The sequence below is a fragment of the Protopterus annectens genome, chromosome 6.part1 (assembly GCF_019279795.1).
Source record: "Protopterus annectens isolate FY-2018-M chromosome 6.part1, PAN1.0, whole genome shotgun sequence".
Taxonomy (NCBI): Eukaryota; Metazoa; Chordata; order Ceratodontiformes; family Protopteridae; genus Protopterus; species Protopterus annectens.
The window spans coordinates 193,203,956-193,229,551 of record NC_056738.1 but is presented as its reverse complement, the minus strand read 5'-3'; the positions used below and the strand labels follow the sequence as shown (position 1 = coordinate 193,229,551).

Sequence of the window (25,596 nt, the reverse complement as noted above, 5' to 3'; positions counted from 1 at the left end):
GAACATTGTTAACAATGGCCCAGAATTGTTTTGGATTATCCTGGTGAGGTTTTTTTTTAAATAAGTTAAAGTAATAGTTTTTTCTTTGTCAGAGATTATATGAGAATTGGTAAGGCTTCACCGATATCTAAATTGTTGAAAATGTTGGTGTGTTTTATACTTACTCCACATTTTCCATGCTTTGTTCCTAACCCTCATTAGTTATTTTATGGAAAATGTTAGCCGAGATGCAGTGTTAATATTTATTATCTTCCTTCTAATAGAAACTTGATTGTTTAGGATAATTAGGAAAATTTTAAGTTCTAGAATAGCTGCAGCTAGAAGAAGAATGTGTAAAATGTTCCACTTGCAGAGTTTTGTGGTGGAGATAAATGTGTCATTGTTGAATTTGGATACATTCTGAACTAAGGTAAGTGGTGGTTTTTGAGTGTATAGTTTATAAGTTTTGTTGCAAAAGTGGGGAGAAGGTATTTCATTGTGTCTGGAAGAGTGCTATTGTAGGTGATGTTATTGGAACCAGAAGTAAGATTCCAGTCCAGAATTGATTTCTTGTTGCATTGTTTATCAAATGTTATCAAATCTCATTGCTGGTTGATTAGTTGCAAAAAAACATATATATTTATAGTAGGTGAAGGAGATAGAAGACCACAGGTTATAGGATGCCAGTTAAAGTTTGGGTCACCTAAAATAAGAGTTTCCTGAGGAATATGTATAGTTACTCAGGATATAATGTTTTCTGTTATGGTGACCTTATTGTCTGGAAAATGCAAAGGACAATGATACAGAGGATCTTAAATATAGTAAGTTTTAATCTCTCACTCATCTTAAATGTAAGGTTTTAAAAATATCCAGTTTAATGTCTTCATAGTAATTATATAATGTTTAACAAGAACAAACCATATCTGAATGGACTACACAGACTTACTTGCAATTCCCACTGTTAACATTCCTTGAAATAAACAGAGGTTAAATATTTTCTCAACTAATTATTTTGATTTTAAACTTATGATTAGGAAAAAGTAGTTTAAATTGCCTAAATGTTTGAAGGATATTAACCTTAAATTAAATATGTGTCCTGCAATTATCTTTTAAATGGGGGGGTGGGGAGAAGACAATTTGGAGGGAGGAAATTAGGCATTATTATAAATGATATACTTGGTAAAATAAAATGTAGTGAGAAGCATAATTTGATATGCATTTTAGGTTGTTTTCTAACTAAAATTATGTCAAACCTATCAACATATCCAACCAAGAATTTATCAAGGGAAATTATCTTAAATAAGTGTTTAAATATAAAAATATATATAAATTTAAAACTTGGTGAGTTTTATCACAAAAGTAGGAAAAGAGATAAAAAGCTGTAGGTTTATTTGTAGCAGTATCTCCAAAAGCTTGTTGGTTAAAAAAAAACAGTATTGGTTATATTTAACACCAGAATATGTTTAAATTGATGAATTGTTCCTATATGTAATTCCAAGATGAAAAATTAGAAGGATAATTAAAATCAGAATTTTTAATGACTTTAACAAAAAAACTCAGCATGTTCTATTACTGAATCATTTTAGAGTATGTTAGGGATGTGAACATTTGTTTGAAGAAAAGCAGGAAAAAACATCCAAATCAAGTGATGATACTTGTTTCTGTCATACAAGTAATATACTACTGAGAATATTATGTAACTTTAAATTGATAGAATTATCCTTCAAGTATAAATTGTAAAGACTGGGAATATCTATCTCTATAAAACACATTTTGATCTACCTCTTAGCATATTAGTTTCTAGTAACATGATGACCTTGGACAGGTTATCAAAAAGTAACTGTAAAAATATTTATCCTCATGCTTTGAATCATGTTTAAATTCCAAAATGTTAGCCTTAGCAACACAGACCAAAATGTGACAAACTATTTCACATTTCAAACAGTAAGAATCTAAAATGGCTTCAAAGAGTCAGATGAATAATAAAGTTTATTAAAGGATTTATGGAAGAGATTTCAATGGTCTACCATAAAGAACTATACTCGAATTTCAGCAAAAAGATATAAACTCTGTTTCTTACATTTTGGTCTATGTTGCTGAAGTTAACATTTTGGAATTGTAACATGGTTCAAAACATGAGGAGGATAAATACCTTTTCAGTTACTTTATAATAACCTATCCCACGTCATCATGTTAGAACCTAATACACTGAATGGTCAGTGAACCCCTTTTTAAAAATGTATATTAATACTACTTTTTTCTCGGTTGATCTGTAGATTGATATTTGCTAAGTATGTAAACAAAAGGCAATTATATTCTCACAAGGAAATAAATCACTGATCCCTTTCCACTTCCTGCAGGCCTAACTTGAACAGTGTTCTACTCTTAAAAAAATCTAAGCCTACTGAAACTAACAAAGTAATATTTATTAAGAAAAGTGCACAATCCTACCCAAAATACTCATCTCTTTAACAAGAATTGTAACTAAGTGCCAACCAGTCAGTAATGATCAGAAAAATAAACATGTCTGTAAGATAATTGTTTTAAAAAGCATAATCACTCACACAATGTTTCAAGAGAAAATATAAAGTCAACTTTACATAAAACTATACTTACCTTAGAGGTTCATACAGAAGTTAAATGAAAATACTATATTATCACTATTTTACAATGAAGGTGATGGAACAATGACTTAAAAATCAGTGTATAGTTTCTAGACTTCATCTCTGTCATACTCAACAGTCAAATTATATCAGTCTTAAAATCCAAATCACATCAATAGCATCACTATGTTTTTATTTGTACAGAATTGCAACTTTCCAAATAATGGTGATTTTCTGTTTTTGCAGATAAATGCCAGGCTAAGGATAAAAAACCTAAACCCAGCTTGAAGAAAAAGTTGACAGTGAAAGAAAATGCACCTAATAAAAAACCTGCCAAACAACCAGCCAAGAGCTCTAAGCCTATGATTCCAAAGCCAGATCCAAGTGTTTTTCCAACACAGCCACCCACAACAACAACAACAACAGCACCACAGATAGACTTCAGCATGACTCAAGTTGTTGAACATGGAAAGTTTCTGAAGGTAACAGACACAACAGTTGTTCAGGCAGGCAAGACTCTGGAACTCCGTTGCAAAGGGAAGCCTATCCACTGGCGATATCCACCATACTTGGAAGAAGAAGATGAGGGCAGACTTAGGTAAATCTAAGTTTACACTTTATCTCTTGCATCTTATTCCATGAAGCTGCAGCCTAAATATTGATATGAAAAAAGTTGCCTTACAGTTTTTGAAGGATTGCAGGTTTTTGATTGTTTAATTTAAAAACTGACTTAGTGCTATATTCATTTTCTATACATAATTTATGGCTAAAATCAAGCACTCAGTGAGTATTTGCCTTCTTTAAATTTTATTACATTTTCTTTTTTTTTCTACAGTTTTCTTGGCAAGAAACAACTGCATTCAGAATTATGCTTAGAGAAACCTGAAACTCTTGTTTTATTTTGTTTGAAATTATTTTTCTTATTGAGGTATTTCCAAAAGCAATAATGGGACTGTTCAAATGTTTAAGTATTGCCACTGTCTCTGCTGATATGTTGAACAGAGAGAACTGTTTTGTGAAAGAGCCATAAGTATCATAGGGTTTTGTATACTATACATTAAATAATACGACTGCAACCAGCATCTGGTGCAACAAACAGGCTGTCAGAAAACATCATCAGTTAGACAAGTGACACAATGCATGCTGAACTAGAAAGTAATTCGAGTGTTTTCATTGCTACAATCAGTTGACTTCATCTGAGTAAGTACAGCAGGAACATCAAGTACGTAATATACCTGCATTCATCTCTCTTCCTTTTTCCCTTTGTCTTTATTTCTCTTTCCTTTCTTTCTTTCTTCTGATGTGGTTTATGACCACTGCATTCCAATTATCGAATGGATTAAGCATACTTGTGTGGATTTATCCAGTGTGGAGTGAAGTATAAAACTGCCAACTGTTGAAGAAAATAGAAACAGAAAGGCAGTGGTCATTATAAACCACATCAAGGAGAGCAAAAAGAAAATGCAGTTATATTATTATTGTTATATTCCTCACTGAAACTTCATACTGTTGCCTTTCCACCAGGGTGTCATCTAAAATTTCCAAGACTATAACTGCAATACTCACAAGAGTGAGAAATGATGTGTGAATGGAGGGCTGTATAATAGTTCTGAGATTATGGTTTTGTTTTCTCCGTTTATTCCCCGTGCTATTTGATACAGTGATCTCAGAGTTTTATAGCTGTCTGTCTGTCTATCTATCAATCTGTATTCAGTAAACCAAAACCCTACCACTAAATACAGACACATTTTTTTATTTTTAGTGATAGTGTTATGAAAACATTTTTCTAAGGTAGAGTGTAGGGTTGGGGTTAGCGGCAGGGGTAAGATTAGGGTTAGCATACATTAGTGAGGATGGGAAGGGGGCTTCATGCATGAATGGATTCAATGATACATGATGACCATTTCTTTCTTTCAATTCATGTTGATTTTAATTGTTTTCACTATTCAATATTTAGTTATTACTTATATGTTTTAATCATTCCTTTGTATTTGGTGCTTTGTTGATAATTGATTTAGCTGAAGATACACATTGCATATAGCAACATGCATATATACAACAGTAAATCTATTCCATTACTTGGAGTTGGCCTTAACTCACAAATAATCGCATACCCAGTCCCATTGCTAAAGCTGAAATATTTAGTTTCATCATTAAAATTCCAAATCCACAAAAACTTTACCCCCACATTCTGAATCTTCCTTCTTTTTACATCTGCAGCACTTGAGAAAGTGTGGTTTCAATGCATTTTCCAAGCATTATGCTGCAAATTGATGATGACAGGATCACAGTCCTTAACAACACAACACTGGGTATGCAGTGTGAAAAATGTCCCCTATATAAATACTTCTAAATCTGTGACATATTTTCAATAGAAAATTTGGAATATGTCTTTTCAATTGTAAATGATGTCTGTCTTCTAGTTTCTCACAATAATTAGTCATGTTAGATTAATGGAAAAAATAATTCCCTATTAGAGCTGTATAGAATGGGAATAGCCCGAAAGGATATTAGTGCTGTATAAAAAGGTGATAGCCTGAAAGGATATTAGTGCTGTGTCAAAGGATAGCCTGAAAGGATATTAGTGCTGTATAAAAGGGTGATAGCCTGAAAGGAGGAAATCTGAAAGCCATTTCCTCAAGTTGGAGGATCATCATGAGTTCAAGATTCTTGATTTCTGTAATTGAATGGCCCATTCATGGCATATTTTCAATGTGACTCAATGAAAGATCAGAAGAAACATTTATTTAGAGCAGAAATGAGTGCCTATGTGAGGTTTGCAGCTGTGAACTGTAACCTACAGCCTGGTACCATCTATGGATACTGTGTGGCAGAACAATGTACCTAAAAAGAGGAAGAAAAAGTAACAGCTTGATATGTTCATCCAGAATAAGAATGGGGGAGAAAAAGACTGATAAATTCACCGAGATCCAAAAACAAAACCAATACAATTTAATTAGCCTAAATCCTATAAAACGGAAATTAGTTATCATTAGATGTCAAAACGGATCCCATGTATTACCAGAAATTTGCCCAGAAATACCTTATAAGAAACCTGATACTGTAATAGTAAGAAATGTCAGCATAAGAAATAAAAGCAAAATGATACAAAATTCTGTGGTGAAAATCAGTACCAAGCATATGTCAGTGCAGAGACTTGCAGAAAGTGTCAATACAAAAGGATAAAGGGCAACAACAGAGGAAGGAGAATGATTAAGTATGCTCACAAGAAATGTGAGGGAGTAGGGAGTACTGAAAGTGAAAAGTGTAGGAAAATGTTAAGTTCTAAAGACATTTCAGTCATTAAGGATCAGGAAGCTATGGAAAAAGTAAACTCTCAAAAACAGGCATGTACAGATAGAAGGAAAATTAAAACAGAAGTAGATTCTTGTATCTAACTATCATACCATTGTTACCCTGTATCCCCTATCCAAACTATTAGAAAAGGGTTTTCATTTACAACATATTAATACTCTGCTCTGTAACAATCTACTTACCAAAACTCAATATGGCTTTAGTCCAGACCATAGTACAACTACAGCCTTATATTCTTTTATGGATACTATCAAAAAAGCCAGAGATGTTGGCAAATATGTCTCCTCCCTTTCTTTAGATTTGTCCAAAGCATTTGATACTTTCTCATTCTAAACTCTTACATCAGCTCACTGCTATTGGTCTCTCATCCTCCTCCATGAAATGATTTACTAGGTGTCAAATGGTAAGGCTGTCTCACCTTACCCCTCTATCAACACTGGCATTTCTCAAGGCTGAATCTTCAGCCCCCTTTTTTAATATCTTTATCAATAATCTCCATGCCTGTTCTTGCCAATGCTCTGTGCAGATGACTCAACTATTATCTGCTCCTAAAACAACCTGACAGAGCTTCAACAAATAACCCAAGAAGTCTTCTCCTGTATTGAATCTTGACTCACAAATTATTCATTATTACTCTACCCCCAAAATAAACAAACTCTTACTCTGTCTTTACAAAACTAATTTCAATATTTTCCAAAATAATATAGAACTTGAAGTAGTTCCCTATGCCAAACTCCTACATATGACAATTAATGAAAACCTTAAACTTGGCCTTCATATCCAGAGGCACAAACATTCCCCCAGATTCAACAAACTTCCTTGCAAGGATAGTTTATTCTTGCACAGAAGTGATTGTTTCAATGCAGCACGGCAACGTGCCTTGCATATGCATGAAGGAACACTGCCATGTTCTATTATGGACATGGGTCTGTGTGCGATTGCAGGGACCATGTCCAAGAGCAGTGGTCTCACAATACACATGCCCCCTGCACTCCAGAATTGTCATTTGGCAATTGAAAAGCAGAGAGGATGTCCTCTGGTACTGTAAGTGTCTACGGCATACCTCCAACTGTACAGAAGTCAGCAAATAAAGACAAAACATTTGAGTGTAAGACTCACATCCATCAGAAAATACATGCTAATGCAAAACCTATTATTCAGTCAACTTAAGTTTGTAAGAGCAATATTTAAAACCTGTCCCTAGTTGTCCCCACATCATGTAAGGTTTTGTCCAGATTGTTTGCTCTAAGAGGTTGAGAGGTATGACTGTATATCCTCTATAAAATACACGCTAATGCAATCCTGTCACCCTGTCAATGTTCTAATTGTGTTGAAACATAAGCACAGCCCCCACATTAAACAAAATAAAAAACAAAATGTAATAATTTTTTTGTCTGTCCACAATAAAGTTTAAGCGTAGCTGAGTGAGTGTGCATGTCACTCAGCTGTGCTTAGCATAGCTTAAATATCCAAAGGAGCTAAATAGGAATATATGAATAAAACAAGCAATCTGAAGTAGTGCAGTGGTTAGAGCTTCTGCTTTGCATGCAGGCATTTACAGTTTGAGCCCCAATGTAGTCTGTTCCCTTTTTATATATGAAAGCAGTAGTAAAAGTAATATGTTTTAATACATGAGGTAGTAAATAATATAAAAATGAGTTGTTAGTCCAGAAAAGATGTGAAACCCCCATAAAAACACAAGTGCCCCATACAGTACAGTAACACAAGAATAAATGCAATGAAAGCACACAGGGGGGTATCAAAGAAGGTAAACATAAAATTATAATATGTCAGTAATGATGAACCAATGCCATAAAGCTGATAGTCTATAAAATGAAATTTGAACAATGTTAACCATTGCACAGCTATGCTTACCAGGTGTAAGCACTGCTAAAATATGAAAAGTAATGAGTAGCCCAGCTAACCGGATTTGCCCATTGGTAAGCACTGCTCAACATACCCCTTTAAGCACTGCCAGCCTTAGGTAAACGGGTTTGCGTGTAGCTTAGCTTAGCTCAGCATATTTAAAATGGTCCAATCACAGCAAAGGAAGGGAAATCAGCCCTATTTAAACCCCGTAGGTGGGAATTTAGCCCATAACCATTGTAGCTCTTCACTGTAGGCACCATGGCTGGAGTAGGTGAGGGATTGTGTTTTTGGGTGCAGCGCTGGGGCATTCAGGAGTCCAGGGTCATGGTTGGACTCCTTGTAAAAAAACATGAAGTGAGACTGCTGCAGGGCCAATACCAGGGCTCCCAATACAAAGTGGGAGCCTGGGACCATCTCGCATGTGATCTCACCAGTGCTACTGGCATCCCTCAGACTGGTGAGCAAGTTTGGCACCATTTTGCTGACCTTAAGCATAGGAAGAGGGATCTCTTGGACCAGTGGATCCAAGACACTCGGACACAGAATGTCCCAGCTATGTGTAAGTATCAGTATCAAGTACTGTTTAATGAAAAGTCCAGCCTGTGTATGTGATGGTTAGGTATGCATAAAAGTTTCTCTATCTCCTGTACAGCTGCAGATGAGAGGGCCGCAAATGTGGATGCTCATGCCAGCAGGTTGTCAAGGCTGCATCACGAGGCTGGTGAGTACAAATCTACCTTGCAGTATTCTGGGCAAATAAATTGAAAGAGGTAGAATGTCACCTGTCAGTATTTCAAAATGTGTATTATTGGTACTGAATAAATGACAAATTAGCATATTACAACGGATTGACAGGGTATATATCAATAAAAGTGTCTGTAGTTGTCAATAAAACTGAAAATACCAGCTTGTTGTTCTTACTTTGCTATTTGGTGCTATCAGTCTATAAATGTGTATATTTTCTGCACAGCAACTATGACTCTGAAAGAATTAAATAAATGTGGCTCATCTAACAAAGATTGTGGAGTGTTAAAAAAGGAGATTAAGTATATGAAATGTTCTATGCACCAAGATCTGATCTCTGAAGAGTAATGTTGTTTTAACCGTTGTTTCCCAAAGTGTCATATGTCAAAAAGTATGAATAGCCACTATATGACCTGTCAGCAATACATGAATGTTAGAATTACAAGGTCAGATTGTACAACCAAGACAGTAGTAGGCAGAAAACAGTCAAACAAATGACAACAGCTACTCAATAGGTCACTCTGATGAAGCACAAACATGTTTTACTTTTTTTGCACAAACAGGCATGGTTCGAATCCCAGGAGTGCTAGTAAGCTGTATGCATAATGTCAACCAGAAATATGTGAATATGTGTATAAACAGTCAGGTATTGTTAAAATAAACTTCTTCCAAAGCTCTGACAGGTAAGAAAAGCTATATATTAGCTGTAAGATGTCTGTACTTATACACCGTGTACAACACCCACTGTCCAGCCCCAAGGCTGCAAATGACAGCAAGAGAAGTACATACACCAAGTAGTCCACCTCCAACATATGTCCCTCAAGTGTCATGCTGTCACAGCTAATGGTCATTGCTGCCAACACCCAGGGTGACCAATAGAAACAAGGCAGAGTATGGCAGTAGTACAGACACACACAGTACAAGTGCACATATGTAACTGTGCCTATGTGAATATGGGTAGAAACAGTCAGGTAATGTTAACAGACATTTCCTCCACAGGTGTAACAGGTAAGAAAACTTATGTATGTGTTGTAAGAAAGTCCTACTCATACATTGTGTACAATACTCACTGCCCAACTCCAAGCCCATAGGTAGATGTAAAGTGAACTCATACCTGAAGAGTAATGAGTAGAGTAATGATTATTACAGTTGTGGCAATTGAAGCCTATTTAGTTGTTAATTGGCATGTTTTTCTCTCCCCCACCATATCTGCACCAATAATCTATAAACATAAATCAATGGGTATCTTGGGACATGTTCCCTATTGTTCAAAAATTCTGAAATGTTTGAAATGTATGTTCCCTGTTTAAATTTTATCATTGGTGACCTGTTGCTATCAGTGTAACCTGCATGCTGTTATGGTGTCCACTGTGGTTCCATATATGCATGTGTTCTGTTTGCTATGCAACTGTTCCAAACTTGTTATATGGGGTCAATTGGAACACCCATGCATGCTGTTATAACTAATCATGAAATGTGTGGTTCATGACTAACCATATTAAATATTTATATATCATATTATATTTTTATATTATAACCATTCTAATATTTACTAAAACCTCAACATCATAGCATGTCTGTGAAGGCCAATCCAGGCGGATCCACCTGTCCTGCTTCATCTGGCCATGGCACCAGGCCCCAGCATGTCTGTGACCCACTCTGGGACCTCCTTGTCTGCTGGTCCTGCACCACCCAGAACTGCCTCAGGGGATGGGGCTCGTCCCCCTGGGGAGTGGGCAAGGACAGTCACCCATTCACAGGTCTGGGGTCAAGTATGTAGTGAGCTCCAAAAGGAGTTTGGAGGTCAGCTATGCCAGCTTGAGGGCTGTGTGGTGCATCTAGAGGGTTAACCTGCCCCTCCTGCTCAGCCCCCAGCACAGCCACCTTTGCGACTGTGATGGTGCAATGGTGACTACCCATGGGTGGGGATCTCAGTCCCACTGTAACCACTTGGGGGCTCATGTGCATCCGATACCCAACCACCCTCCCTATCCAAGGTGTTTACCCCATGTGTCATATACCACCCCTGTCTGCTGTCTTGTCTATCTTGTCTGTATTCCTACCCAACCTACCTTCCCAATTATACCTACTATCCTTCCCCAACATCCCATTCTCACCTTAAAAAAAAGGGCAATCTGTTCCCCAAAAAAATTATGCCCCATACATAGCTGTCTATTTCGCACACATGTCCACTGGACACATGTAATCTGGTCAAATTGACTTGACAACACATACTGTGTAACCCTCTGTTAGGGGTTTGAGTGTCCAAATTGCTGTTGCTGTAGATGAAATGGACAGCTATGGACCTTCCCTATTCCTGTCCTGCACATCCCTAGCCATGTTTCATCTTGTTTTTCTCTCTGCATGCCCCTTTTTTCACCACTTTCCTATCACCCCTTTTTTCTTTTCTTTTAAAGAAATAAGCATGGGGTAAGCAGGAGCAAGTAGCAGTAAACAACGGTAAGTGGTGCTGAGCGAGTTTGCACGATGCTAAATGATGCCTACACAGATTAAGCACCTGTACAGTTAACCATGTATTGGAATCGCTTACCATCATGCAAAACGGCGCAAACCCACTTACAACTGCTTAAAACTGCCTTAATCACCCTGTCTCCATCAGCCAGTATTCTGCCCAGCAACAAAATAATAAGCACTGAAAAGTCTTGAACCCAGGACCCTGCACATCATATTTAGAGCAATGTACCACTACACCATCTGAGCTGTAAGAACTGCTGTTGCTTTTTCAAATATATCCTTCAGTACAGGTATAGAATAGTAGGGAAAAACACTGTGGAATCATTCATGTTTAGTATATATAAATATACACATATAGATGTGTATGGTAATAGATAAATATGAAAAAGTATATACTTCACATATATCGAGATATACATATGAAACAAATATATGTAGAATATATTCATATATATATTTGTATAACTATAGATGTAGATATATAGAAAGGAATTATGTACATATATATAACCCAGCCACTGGGGATGCACAAGCCAGTGCATTTCTTTGTGCCAGTCCCAAGCCCAGATAAATGGGAAGGGTTGCATCAAGAAGGGCATCCTGCGTAAAATTTTTCCAAATCATACATGTGGACAACAGTACAGATATACATACCGGATCGGTCGAGACCCGGGTTAACAATGACCGCCACCAGTACTGTTGGCCAAAAGGGTGCTGGCGGAAATTGGGCTACTGTTGGCTGAAGGAGGAGAAGAAGGGGATGGCATGCCCGAAGGTAGGTAAAGGCTAGGACTGTGGTAGTGAGGGTCAGAACTTTGAATGTTGGCAGTATGACTGGTATAGGGAGAGAGCTAGCTGATATGATGGACCGAAGGAAGGTTGGTATATTGTGTGTGCAAGAGACCAGATGGAAGGGGAGCAAGGCTAGGTGTATCGGAGGTGGGTTCAAACTGTTTTAACATGGTATGGATGGGAGGAGAAATGGAGTAGGGGTTATCCTGAAAGAACAGTATGCTAAGAGTGTTTTGGAGGTGAAAAGAGTGTTGGATAGAGTGATGTTTATGAAGCTGGAAATTGATGGTGTAATGATGAATGTTGTTAGTGCATATGCTCCACAAGTTGGGTGTGCAATGGATGAGAAAGAAAAATTTTGGAGTGAGTTGGATGAAGTGCTGATGACTGTACCCAAGGGTGAGAGAGTGGTGATTGGAGCAGATTTCAATGGGCATGTTGGTGAAGGGAACAGAGGGGATGAGGAAGTGATGGATAGGTATGGTGTTAAGCAAAGGAATGCATAAGGTCAGATGGTAGTGGATTTTGCGAAAAGGCTGGACATGGCTGTGGTGAATATGCATTTTAACAAGAGAGAGGAGCATAGGGTGACATACAAAAGTGGAGGAAGTTGCACACAGGTGGATTATATCTTATGTAGAAGGGCCAGTCTGAAGGAGATTGGAGACTGTAAAGTGGTGGCAGGGGAAGGTGTAGTTAGGCAGCATAGGATGGTGGCTTGTAGGATGACATTGGTGATCAAGAAGAGGAGGATGAGTGTGAGGGCAGCACCAAGGATCAAATGGTGGAAATTGAAAAAGGGTAATTGTGAGGTGGAGTTCAGGGAAGAGTTACGACAGGCACTGGGTGGCAGTGAAGAGTTACCAAATAGCTGGGTAACTACAGCAGAGCTAGTAAGAGAGATGGCTAGAAAGGTGCTTGGTGTGACATCTGGAAAGGGGAAGAAGGACAAAGAGACCTGGTGGTGGAATGAAGAAGTACAGGAAAGTATACAGAGAAAGAGGTTGGCGAAGAAGAAGTGAGATTGTCAGAGAGATGAAGAAAGTAGACAAGAGTATAAGGAGATGAGGTGCATGGCAATGAGAGAGGTGTCGAAGGCTAAGGATAAGGTGTATGAAGAGTTGTATGAAAGGTTGGACACTAAGGAGGGAGAAAAGGACCTGTACCAACTGGCTAGACAGAGGGGCCGAGTTAGTAAAGATGTGCAGAAGATAAGGGTGATAAAGAATAATGAGGGAAATGTACTCACAAGCGAGGAGAGTGTGTTGAGCAGATGGAAAGAGTACTTTGAGGGGCTGATGAATGAAGAGAATGAGAGGGAGAGAAGGTTGGATGATGTGCGGATAGCGAATCATGAAGTGCAGTTGATTAGCAAGAAGGAAGTAAGGATAGCTATGAAAAGGATGAAGAATGGAAAGGCTGTTGGTCCAGATGATATACCTGTGGAAGTATGGAGGTGTTTTGGTGAAATGGCAGTGGAGTTTTTAACTAGATTGTTTAATGAAATCTTGGAAAGTGAGAGGATGCCTGAGGAATGGAGAAAAAGTGTTTTGGTACCGCTTTTTAAGAATAAGTGTGATGTGCAGAGCTGTAGTAACTACAGAGGGATTAAATTGATCAGTCACAGCATGAAGTTATGGGAAAGAGTAGTGGAAGCTAGGGAAAGAAGGGAGGTGATGATTAGTGATCAGCAGTATGGTTTCATGCCAGGAAAGAGCACTACAGATGTGATGTTTGCTCTGAGAGTGTTGATGAAGAAGTACAGGGAAAGTCAGAAGGAGTTGCATTGTGTCTTTGTGGACTTAGAGAAAGCATATGATAGGGTGCCTAGAGAGGAGTTGTGGTATTGTATGAGGAAGTCGGGAGTGTCAGAGAAGTATTTAAGAGTGGTACAGGATATGTAAAGGGTATTGTGTTAGCGGTGAGGTCTGCGGTGGGAGTGAAAGATGTGTTTAAGGTGGAGGTGGGATTACATCAAGGATCAGCTCTGAGCCCTTTCTTATTTGCAATGGCGATAGACAGGTTAACAGATTATATCAGACAGGAGTCCCCATGGACTATGATGTTTGCAGATGACATTTTGATCTGTAGTGAGAGCAGAGAACGGGTGGGGAAGACCCTGGAGAGGTGGAGATATGCCCTAGAGATAAGAGGAATGAAGGTCAGCAGGACTAAGACAGAATATATGTGTGTGAATGAGAGGGAGGGTAGAGGAATGGTGAGGATGCAGGGAGTAAAGGTGGTGAAGGTGGATGAGTTTAAATACTTGGGATCAATAGTTCAGAGTAATGGTGAGTGTGGAAGAAAGGTGAAGAACAGAGTACAGGCAGGATGGAGTGGGTGGAGAGGTGTGTCAGGAGTGATTTGTGACAGACGAGTACCAGTAAGAGTGAAAGGGGTAGGTCTACAAGAGGGTAGTGAGACTGGCTATGTTATATGGGTTGGAGACAGTGGCATTGACAAAAAGGCAGGAGTCAGAGCTTGACATGGCAGAACTGAAGATGTTAAGATTTGCACTGGGTGTGACAAGGATGGACCAGATTAGGAATAAGTATATTAGAGGGTCAGCCCAGGTTGGAAGGTTTGGAGACAAAGACAGAGAGGCAAGATTACATTGGTCTGGACATGTGCTGAGGAGGGATGCAGAGTATATTGGGAAAAAGATGCTAAGGATGAAGTGGCCAGGCAGCAGGAAAAGAGGAAGACCTAAGATAAGGTTTATGGATGTGGTGAGAGAGGACATGCAAGTGGGTGGTGTGACAGAGCAAGATGCAGAGGACATGGGTTGGGAGGGTGGCCTAATGGTTAAGGTGTTTGCCTTACAAACACAAGGTGCAGGGTTTGAGTCTCACAAAGGATAATTGGCTAAGCTTAAAATGGCTCTCAAGAGCAGCTAGCTTAGTACTAATCTGTAGAGGTTTGGAGGGTGGCTTAATGGCTAAGGTGTTTGCCTTGCAAACACAAGGTGCAGGGTTTGAGTCTCACAAGGGATAATTGGCTAGTCTTAAAATGGCTCAGAAGAGCAGTTAGCTTAGTAGTAAACCATGAACCATGAACCAGGACAGGAAGAAATGGAAACAGTTGATCTGCTGTGATGGCCCCTAACGGAAGCAGCTGAAAGAAGTAGATCTAGATATACATATATATATATATATATATATATATATATATATATATATATATACACACACAGTAGGTATAAAAAGAAGTGTACACACCCCTGTTAAAATGCCAGGTTTTTGTGATATAAAAAAATGAGACCAACACTAAATCATTTCAAAACTTTTCCCACCTTTAATGTGACCTATAACCTGTACAATTCAAATGAAAAACAAATCTGTTAGGGGAAAAATATAAAAAATAAAAAATGTACAATACGCTGATTGCACACCCTTAAACTAATACTTGATTGTGTGTGCACACTCTTAAACTAATACTTTGTTAAAGCACCTTTTGATTGAATTACAGCATTCAGTCTTCTTGGGTAGGAGTCTATCAGCCTGGCACATCTTGACTTGCCAATATTTGTCCACTCTTCCTTGCAAAACTGCTCCAAATCTGTTAGATTGTGAGGGCATCTCTTGTGCACAGCCCTTCTCAGGTCACCCCACAGATTCTCTATTGGATTTAGGTCTGGGTTCTGGCTGGGCCATTCCAAAACTTTAATTTTCTTCTGGTGAAGCCACTCTTTTGTTGATTTGGATGTATGCTTAGGGTCATTGTCATGTTGAAAGGTGAAATTCCTCTTCATCTTCAACTTTCTAGCCGACACCTGAAGGTTTTGGGCCAAAAGTGACTGGTATTTGGAACTGCTCATAATTCCCTCCACCTTGACTAAAGCCCCAGTTCCAGCTGGAAAAAGCAACCCCAAAGCATGATACTGCCACCACCATGCTTCACTGTGGGAATGGTGTTCTTTTGGTCATACGAAGTATTGTTTTTGCACCAAATGTACCTTTTGGAATTGTGGCCAGAAAGTTTAACCTTGGTCTCATCAGACCATAACACATTTTCCCACATGCTTTTGGGAGATTATGCATTGTTCTGCAAATTTTAGCTGGGCCTAGATGTTTTTCTGTGTAAGAAAAGGCTTCCATCTTGCAACCCAACCCCGTAGTCCAGATATATGGAGAATATGGGAGATTGTTGTCACATGTAGTACACAGCCAATACTTGCCAGAAATTCCTGCAGCTCCTTCAGTGTTGCTGTAGGTCTCTTGGCAGCCTCCCTGATCAGTTTTCATCTTGCCTTTTCATCAATTTTGGAGGGACATACAGTTCTTTGCAACGTCACTGTTGTCCAATATTTTCTCCACTTTTTGATGACTGTCTTCACTGTGTTCCATGGTATAGCCAAAGCTGTGGAAATTTTTTGTACCCTTCTCCTGCCTGATACCTTTCAACAATGAGATCCCTTTGATGCTTTGGAAGCTCTCTGCAATCCATGATTTTTGCTGTAGTAGGCAACTGAGTACATGTGAGGAAAATCCTACTAGGACAGCTTAACTTTATTTGGGGTTAATCAGAGTCTCTTTAATTGATGGCAGGTGTGTACCCAAGAAGACTGAATGCTGTAATTAAATCAAAAGGTGATTCAACAAATAATTAGTTTAAGAGTGTGCACATACAACAAAGTATTAGTTTAAGGGTGTGCACACTTATGCAACCAACATATTGTACATTTTTTATTTTTTATATTTTTTTCCCCTAACAGATTTGTTTTCAATTGAATTGTACAGGTTATAGGTCACATTAAAGGTGGGAAAAGATTTGAAATGATGTATTGTGGTCTTATTTCTTATATGACAAAAATCTGGCACTTTAACAGGGGTGTGTACACTTTTTATATCCACTGTATGTATATGTATAAATATATATATATATATATATATATATATATATATATATATATATATATATATATATATATATATATATATATATATATATATATATATATATATATATATATATATATATATATATATATATATATATATATATATATATATATATATAGAGAGAGAGAGAGATATGTTCATAACACGTAGTGCAGTCATACCTCCTCACTATACCTCATCAGCTGTTACTGCAAAGGTTGTCAAATGGGGGGACAATAGGCCAAGAATAGGGACAAAATGAAAGTACTGCAGTTCTAAATGTAGAATGTTGCTACAGTAACAGGGTTTGTGTCAGCATACATGTGCAGAAGGATGTGTGTTACAAAACTGAAATGTATGTCAGCATTTACTGACAGAAATTCTCACATCATCACAGTGATGTACCAGAAAAATGGGCAATAATGATTCTGTGGAACAGACCAGAAATACAAGCAATAAATCTGGACAGTCTGAAACAATCTGGCTGGACAAGAGGTATGCTCAGAACCCCTTAGTGTAACAAATCATTACCTAGCTTGACAAAGGTGGGGAAGGGGAAACAATGAAAATATGGACATTTCTCAAATGCTACTCAAGTCAGAAGTGACAATTTTCATGACACCCATGCAGACAGGAGCTGAATGTTCGACTGCTGAATCCTACACTAAGACACTGTATGAGCACATCCACTCATGCATGAATCGGGCCATCCCAAATAGAACCAAGACACTCTCCTCCAAAAAAAAAAGGAAGCCAATCTGGTGGTCCCCTGCCATAAACAAACTATACAACAGAAGAAAGAAACTGTTGCAGAAAAGAGGGAAAATCGCAGGATGCAAAAAACTCTCTTGCGAGCCTCAGTAAGAAGCTGAGATCCCTCATAAAATCCTCCAAAGCTAGTCACGAAAATAAAATTGCCAGATTCCAAAGCAATCACAAGGCATTATATAGTTATGTCAAGAATCTAAATGGCAATGCTCAGATCTGTTCTGAGCTACAACAGAATGGCATTAAATATACTGATACCAAGGATATTGCCAATATCCTGGCAGATCGATTTAGTACCTACTTCACCCCCCACTCACCCCCTAAAGGGCCCATCTCAATACCAAAAGATTGCCAAATTCTGGTAGTCACGGCCACACAGATACAAACCACACTCTCTAAAGCTAAGAATACAGCATCCATGGGACCAGATGACATCCCAGGCTGTGTACTACATGAACTACAAAATGAACTGACACCTCACCTAAGTGTCATGTTTAATCACAGCCTCACCTCAAGCTTCATGCCCACTGAGTGGCGCACAGCTACAGTTATCCCACTCCACAAGAGGGGATCCACCTTGGATCCTGGGAACTACTATCCCATCAGTCTGATGAGCCTGATCTGCAAGGGCATGGAATGCATTATCATGGAACATAGAAACAAAGACATTGGCAACCTTCAAACACTGGACCCCACCCAGTTTGGGTTCATGAAGGGCCGATCTTGTCTCCTGAACCAGACTGACTTCTTTGAATCAGTCTCCAGAGCTGTGGATGAGGATAAGGCAGCCCACACAGCCTATCTGGACCTTGCCAAGGCCTTCAACACCATCCCTCACTCTGGAATCATAGATAAACTTACTAAGCTGGGCATAAATCCATACATCAATCGAAGGGTTGCTAACTGGCTTACTGACAGAACCCAGACTGTAAAAGCAGCCGACTCCAAATCCAGCTCCAGACAAGTGACAAGTGGAGTACCTCAGGGTTCAGTCCTGGGACCGCTCTTGTTTGGCATCTACTTCTCTGAAGTACAGGCCAACACTAAGGGACTCTGGCTAACAAAGTTCACAGATGACTGCAAACTGGGAGACATTATTGAATCTCCAAATTATGTGTATATTCTACAAAAGGGCCTTACAGAAACAGATGCTTGGTGCCAGAGCCATGGGCTCAAGCTTAATGCCAAAAAATGTAGTTATCCCTTTTGGGAAAAAAACATGTACCCATGCATTACCACATAGGCGGCAGTACACTAAACACTGAAAGTGTGATGAGAAACTTAGGGACACAGGTGGACAGTGGTCTCACCTTCGATAACCACATCGCCACAACAGTCAGGAAATCCTTGTATGTGGCACACCTCATCACTAAGGGCTTTTCATCCAGAAGAAAGGAGGTCATTGTCCCAGTGTACTCATCCCTCATTAGACCCATTATAGAGTACAACACCCTGTTTGGTATGTACCTCACAAGACATCTGCAACAGCTGGAAAGGCCACAGAAATGCCTCACTAAAAGAGTCCCAGGCCTAAAGCAGATGCCCTATGCTGACCATCTGAAAAAACTCCAGCTATACTCTGTGGCATATCGTCTACTCAGAGATGATCTCTGCTTAACATACAAGGCCATGTCAAACCCTGAGCTGTTGGACATGTTCCACTTAAAAAAATCCCAATCCCTCAGAGCCACATGCTCCAGGGATCTAAACCTTGTTATCACAATGAACAAAACATGCTGGAGGGATAGGTTCCTGACCCAGAGACTCCCCATACTCTGGAATAGACTGCCCATACATGTCAAGCAGAGCACCTCCTTGGCCTTCTTCAAAAGGAACCTTGACGATTGGATGGGAGATGGGAAATTCACCCTGGGGATCACATCAGTCGCCCTGCTAGACAGGGGTCCAGGGAAGTAAATATTGTGGGAAGAAATATTCAGGGAATTGTTATGGCTAGGCTTGTATAGGTCCTAGGGCCGATAGCCACCAACCTATGAACCTATGAACCTATGAAATACTGGAGTAGATGAGCTGACACAGCTGATGCAGTAACACCCTCCTGTCTGTTCTAACATATATAGAGTGGAATAGCACAAGTTCAAACCCAATCACTTCCCAGTAGTTAGTGACTTAATCATCACATCATCCCACTGATCTGTCAGAAATACACAACACTTATGGGGGCCAGGCAACAGTACATCTGACAAATATCTGGACATAACATCACAGTAGGGAAAATACACTGAGCTGCTGGGCATGTCACCAAGCAAAGTCCAAACTACAGGCAGCCTGACAAAACACCAAACCAATCTTGCTATGGGAGAATACACATGTAATTGCAAATATATCAGGCACACCAGGGATGTAACAGCACTGGTAAACAGACACCAGTGTGAAAGTACATAACCACAAGCAGTGCCACCACAGTTACAGTCATATCATGGCTATCCACATGAGCAGTAGAGTATAAGGAGTGTGTGAACAAAACTGTCAGCATGTTTGACACTCACACACTACTCCTACATATAATGGCCCAATTCACAGTGTAATATGATGCCTGCATGGTCCATGGCTTGCCCCCCTGCATAGCACTGTATGTAAAGTTTTCGATTTTGAAAATAATTGAATCTCGTTTTTGAGATTACCATTTCCAAAATCTTGGTATGTTCGGAGTGCTCTGATTCGACATTTAAATTTGCACAAATGCACGACTGCTGAAATGTTTCAGACACATGAATGTATACCTTTCAAAACACGTGTGGAAATGTGTGAAGGTGTTATGAGACCAAGGTTAAACTCTCTTTGTCCACAATTTGGTCATGTTAGTCTGACACAATAACAGCACTGCATAACAGCAGAACAACACTACCCACACAGTGAAGCAGGGTGATGGTAGTGTCCTGCTTTGGCTTTGCTGTCCACCAGCTTGAACTGGGGTTGTAGCATATTCAGAGTGCATCATGACCGGTTTCAAACACCAGTCCCTTATGTCTATGATCTGTCTGGTGTCTGCCACATAGGTGTGGATGGAGAGGAATTTCAACATTGCACACAACAATGGGCCACACCCTTCATCCAAATGAACAAAAGGATGACTTCACAAGAACACAATCAACAGTCTGCTGTGGTCAAGCCAGAGGCCACCTACATATGAAACACAGTCTGTATGTTGACCTGACAAGTGCTGTGCACAGGGGATGGCCTTGGAATCAGACAGATCTGGAGGTGTTTGGCAAGAGAGAGTTTGCAAACATTGCCATGTTAAGATGTGCCATGCTGAGAAACACCTTCCCAAGAGGACTGAATGCTGTAATGAGATCAAAAGGGGCTTTACCAAAGTATTGGTTTATGGGTGGGCACCCACTTGCAAGTTGGCTATTGTAATATTATCATTTATGGTATGCCACCCCTATCTGATGTGTATGTTTCTCATTCAGAGTGCACAGGTTACATGTCACACAAAATGGTGGAAATGTCCTAGCAATATTAATGTGGTCTCATGTCATGTCACAAAATCCTTGCATGTTAAGAGGAGTGTGCACACTTACTATATCCACTGTAAGTTTGGGAAGTTGTCAAAGTAAACACCTTTGTTTTCACATACATGTACTGCAGGTTATGACAACTACAAATCACAGTATGACATTAAGTTGGGTCACCAATCCAGTGGTCAAACCAGTAATGTACCAAACCAACATAGGAGGTATGAGCAGCAGACAGGAAGTATGACCCACATATCCATATAGTCCTGAAAACTCTGTACAGTTTGTAGTTATGTCCTGTAGGTCTTGCCACAGTGCTATACAGGTGAACAGCACTAATGTCTACATGGGTGTAGTGTGTTCTAGGTGAAGGCTCATCACCTACTAAAGACACTCACACATACCAGTGGTGTAAATTAGTAGTAAAAGTAAGTAGAAAGGTATGCACTGCATGATGTTGAGGGCCTGTCCAGAGTGCGTCTGTTTTGGTCTGAGTGTGTGTCATGACGGTCTCCTCCTGCCTATTGTGAGGTCTGTGTAATGCCTGTGGCACACCTTGAGTTTGTGTGTGAGTGTGTGTGTATATAATAGCAAGCTGTATAATGCTATTAGTAATCTACATATGTTGTCTTTTACTCACAGGTGGGCATGGTGGTCCCAGTCCCTCCTGCTATATAAGTGATGTTAGCTTGTTTGGCATCTCTGACCATGATGACAACCATAGTGGGGCACAGGTGGAGTTGTCAGGGGTTGCAGCTGTGTTACCGGTTGGCATTCCACCTTTGTCAACCCCAACCCCACACACAGTCACAATGCCCACACATTCCCATCACCAGTGGCCACAAATGAAGGAGAGCTGGGTGCTGGCACAAGACATGCAAGTGTGGAGACTATGACAAGTTCTGGCCAGGCACTAGCCATAGCCAGAATGCTGGTGAGGTCACACACAGGCAGATGGGCTGGGGTGGTCGGGGGAGGATTGCTGCCCTTCCAGCCCATGTAGCAAGTGCCACTGCAGCAATTACCAGGCGTATGTTTTGAGCTGTAATGGATGCATAGGCACATAATGAATGTCACACCAAACAACTGCACAGGCTTGTTGAAGAACATCTCCCTGGTGTCCATGGCAGTATCCAGTAAATTGCAGCAGCCAGGCATGAGGGCAATGAGATCATGGATAGATGGTTGGGTGAGGTTGTGGCACTCCTCCACCATGGAATATCTGTGCTTGAATGTTTTGCACAGGAGAGGCAGCAGCCACATGGCTGTAGCTCAGCACCACAATCAGCTGGGGTCCACATGGCCGTGTACCATCATGCTCCCATAGTGGCAGTAACAACAGCAATACTGACAGCGGTGTGTTGTCCATGCCACAATGCAGCAGGCCATGGGTACATGGTCTTGGCTGGTCCCAACAGGGTCACGGTTCCAGCAGACATCAGTCACCAGTGGGGAGTAGTACTGCCTTGGGCCTTGCCCCTGGCGGAGCCAGTCATACCCCTGGCAGGTCCAGTTCCCCTTGTCCATGGCCAGACATGGTGAATTGTACACCGTGCCATGTACAGCCCACAGCTGTCCATAAAACATCAGTGTAGGGCATCCAAATGGTGTGACTGTGTGCATGCAGACACACACACACATCACAATCAGTAAAAGGTCACCTCCACACACATGTACCACACCTGCACAGGCCATGTCATTCCCACACCCCAAATGCACACACATAATATCAACCGAATGGTGCAGCCTAGGCCTCTGGCAAAACCGCACAACATCCTGTGCATATGATGAAACCTGTGCCAGATCCCTGCCATCCATACCATCAATGCACAGACATGCAAACATGGGTCTGATCCACAGGGTGAACTTACTAAATTGTAGCTAGGTAATGTTGTATAAGATGCTGTCATCTGGCATTTATAAGGGGTACACATCAGAGTGTGTATACAGTGTTGGCCATTATGCATTATTGCTATTAGTAATGTTGAGTGAATGTGTTCTCAAATTCTGTATTCTGTTTGTGTTCTAGGCATCTGTGTGTCACCAGTATGTGGGCCTGCAGGAAGTCCAAGGGCTATGGCAGTGTGATAACACATCAATCATGTCATAGGCAAGGTACAGCTATATCTGCACAGATTTCCAAGGTATGTATAACAGTGATTACATATGCCTCACAGCTTATAGGGCTGAGTGTTGTGTATAGGTATGTGGTGACTGACATATTCTGTTGTAGAGTGGTGAATGGTCAGTGTAGTGGGTTGAACACATCTCCATTTGCTGATAACCACACCCCCAGGGATATTGCATCAACCAAACACACAGAGATTACTATTCACTCACACACACACACACACACACACACACACACACACACACACACACACACACACACACACACACACACATACACACACACACACACGGGATGCTCATCAGGTAGTGGCACCACAGTGTTATGCAGTTATGGCCAGTGGCATGGAACTATTAGTGTGAGGAGTCTAACAGGGTACCTGTAAGGTGAAGGACATTACATGCCCTTGTGAGGAATGGCAATGGTGGGTGTAGTGGGTGTGACAGTAGTCATAATAGTCTGTCACATACAACTTTCCACACTGACAACCAGTGATATACACAGCATTGCACACACACACACACACACACACACACACACACACACACACACACACACACACACACACACACACACACACACACACACCTGCCAGTACTGGATCCATAGGATCAAAGATTCATAGGTGTGTTCTAGGTGAATAGCCATGAAGCCTGTACAAGGCCAGCCCAAGGGAATACCCTGCCATCATGCCACCTGACAATAGTCCCCAGTGTAGCTGATGAGTATAGTCACTGGAGTGATCCCCAGGGGTGGGTGTTCTATTCCCCATCCACTCATTCAGACGTGCATCGCGGATGGCCAGTGATGTGAACTGATTCACGTGTATGTGATGTTTATTCCATACCATGGACAGTGTCTGGGTTGTGAACCTGTCTCACAAGCATGTTCTTTGTAGTGTGGAAGTGTGGTTGAGGTCTCTGGTGCATGTTGTGTGGACAGATTGGTATACTCATATGTCGCATTCCTCACCGGAGTTGGGAAGATATGGCTGTGTACTTCAGGCAGTGATCATACCTACGTACCCAGTATGGTACAGGGATTCATTTGAGGTATAGCAGTCTGTCCATACACGGCATGTGTGTAACACCTGGGATTGTCTTTTTGGGTTATATTTGCATCCTTTTTACAGCTGTAGCAGGTGTCCAGTGGGTTACATGGTGAAAGGCCACTGTACACATTGATTGGCCTACTGAGGGGAAGGTACAGGGTGGCCATTTCCTGCTACTTGCTGGATTACACACCCTTAGTCAGGAGATGTAACACATGGAAGGACTTTCTGATGTCAGTGGCACTGTTGTGGTCGACAGAGAACTCACTGTCAACCTATGTTCCCCATTCTGTTATAACAACCTCACTGTTCAGTGGACTACCATCAAAGTATTAGTTCATGGGAACCATGGGGTTTTCAAAGGGGATGGTGGCACATCTCCTGGCATTGAAGTAATGTCTGGGGTTCTGTAGGTGTCAGAGAGGCCTTTGTGCATGATGTCAACATCTCATGTGTGAGTAATGATAGCACCCACCTTACAGTTGTCTGCAAACATTGTCAGCCAGGGTGCCTTTGTGTTGGCCTGCACCTCTGAGGTGTATATCACAACTATGAGAGGACCCAGGTACACACCCTGTGGGACACAACTCATGTCTGGTCAGCAGTTTGACATGGGGTTCACTGCATTCACACTGTGATTTCCATCTGTGAGGCGGTTTGCAAGGAAACTACTGCTCTGGGGTTTGATGCCTAGCCAAATGTGTGTGTATGATTCCTGAGTGGAGTATGGTCTGTGAGGATTAGAAGGGCTACCTATCATGTTACCTATACCATACTGTTATATAGTCATTGCACATAGCACAACACTTTTCGGGCTGTAGAGTGTCTACACCTACCCCTACAGTGTTTGACAGTTGTTGGCCTTGTAATGTGGACATTGGGACATATAGTAGGACATCAATAAAATAAATTAGCAAAACTCACCCCCCCCCCAATATATCCTGTTATTATACCAACATACACTTGCCATCACTGAGATTAGAACCCTACCTATCTAGTTTTTGGTTACACCTTTATTACATGAGCCACGGAGCTTAGAGAGTGGCTATTGCCCCAAGGTACTTCTAAGGTGAGGAATATCACCACCCCTTGTAAAGTATGGCAATGAGTGTTGTAGTAGGTGAGAGACATCACAAAGCACTTTGCTCTACACACACACACACACACACACACACACACACACACACACACACACACACTTGGCATAACTGAGGTTTGAACCTCTACCTAACTAGGGTATTGAACTCTAATGTTACACAGTTACTACATGCACAACTGAGCTTACAGGGCTTAGAACTACTGAAAGGCATGTCTAAGGTGACTGACATCTTCAGGACTGCTAAAGTAGGGCAATGGGAAGTGTACTGAGTGTGAATGGGCCCAAATTCTTTAACCTACAAACACATCTACACACACACACACACACACACACACACACACACACACACACACACACACACACACACACACACACACTTTTACATTTGCCAGGGCTGTGATGACAACT

At 40.6% G+C, this 25,596-nt stretch overlaps 1 protein-coding gene across 1 annotated transcript in view; it reads left to right on the top strand.

Annotated features, from left to right (window-relative positions):
• The window catches only part of LOC122805328 (platelet-derived growth factor receptor-like protein), a 208,052-nt gene that overhangs the window by 40,704 nt on the left and 141,752 nt on the right, over positions 1 to 25,596 (top strand). Inside the window, exon 2 of the mRNA XM_044075415.1 lies at positions 2,829 to 3,180. Coding sequence (XP_043931350.1) covers positions 2,829 to 3,180 — 352 coding nt within the window. The remainder of the gene's footprint in view (positions 1 to 2,828; positions 3,181 to 25,596) is intronic.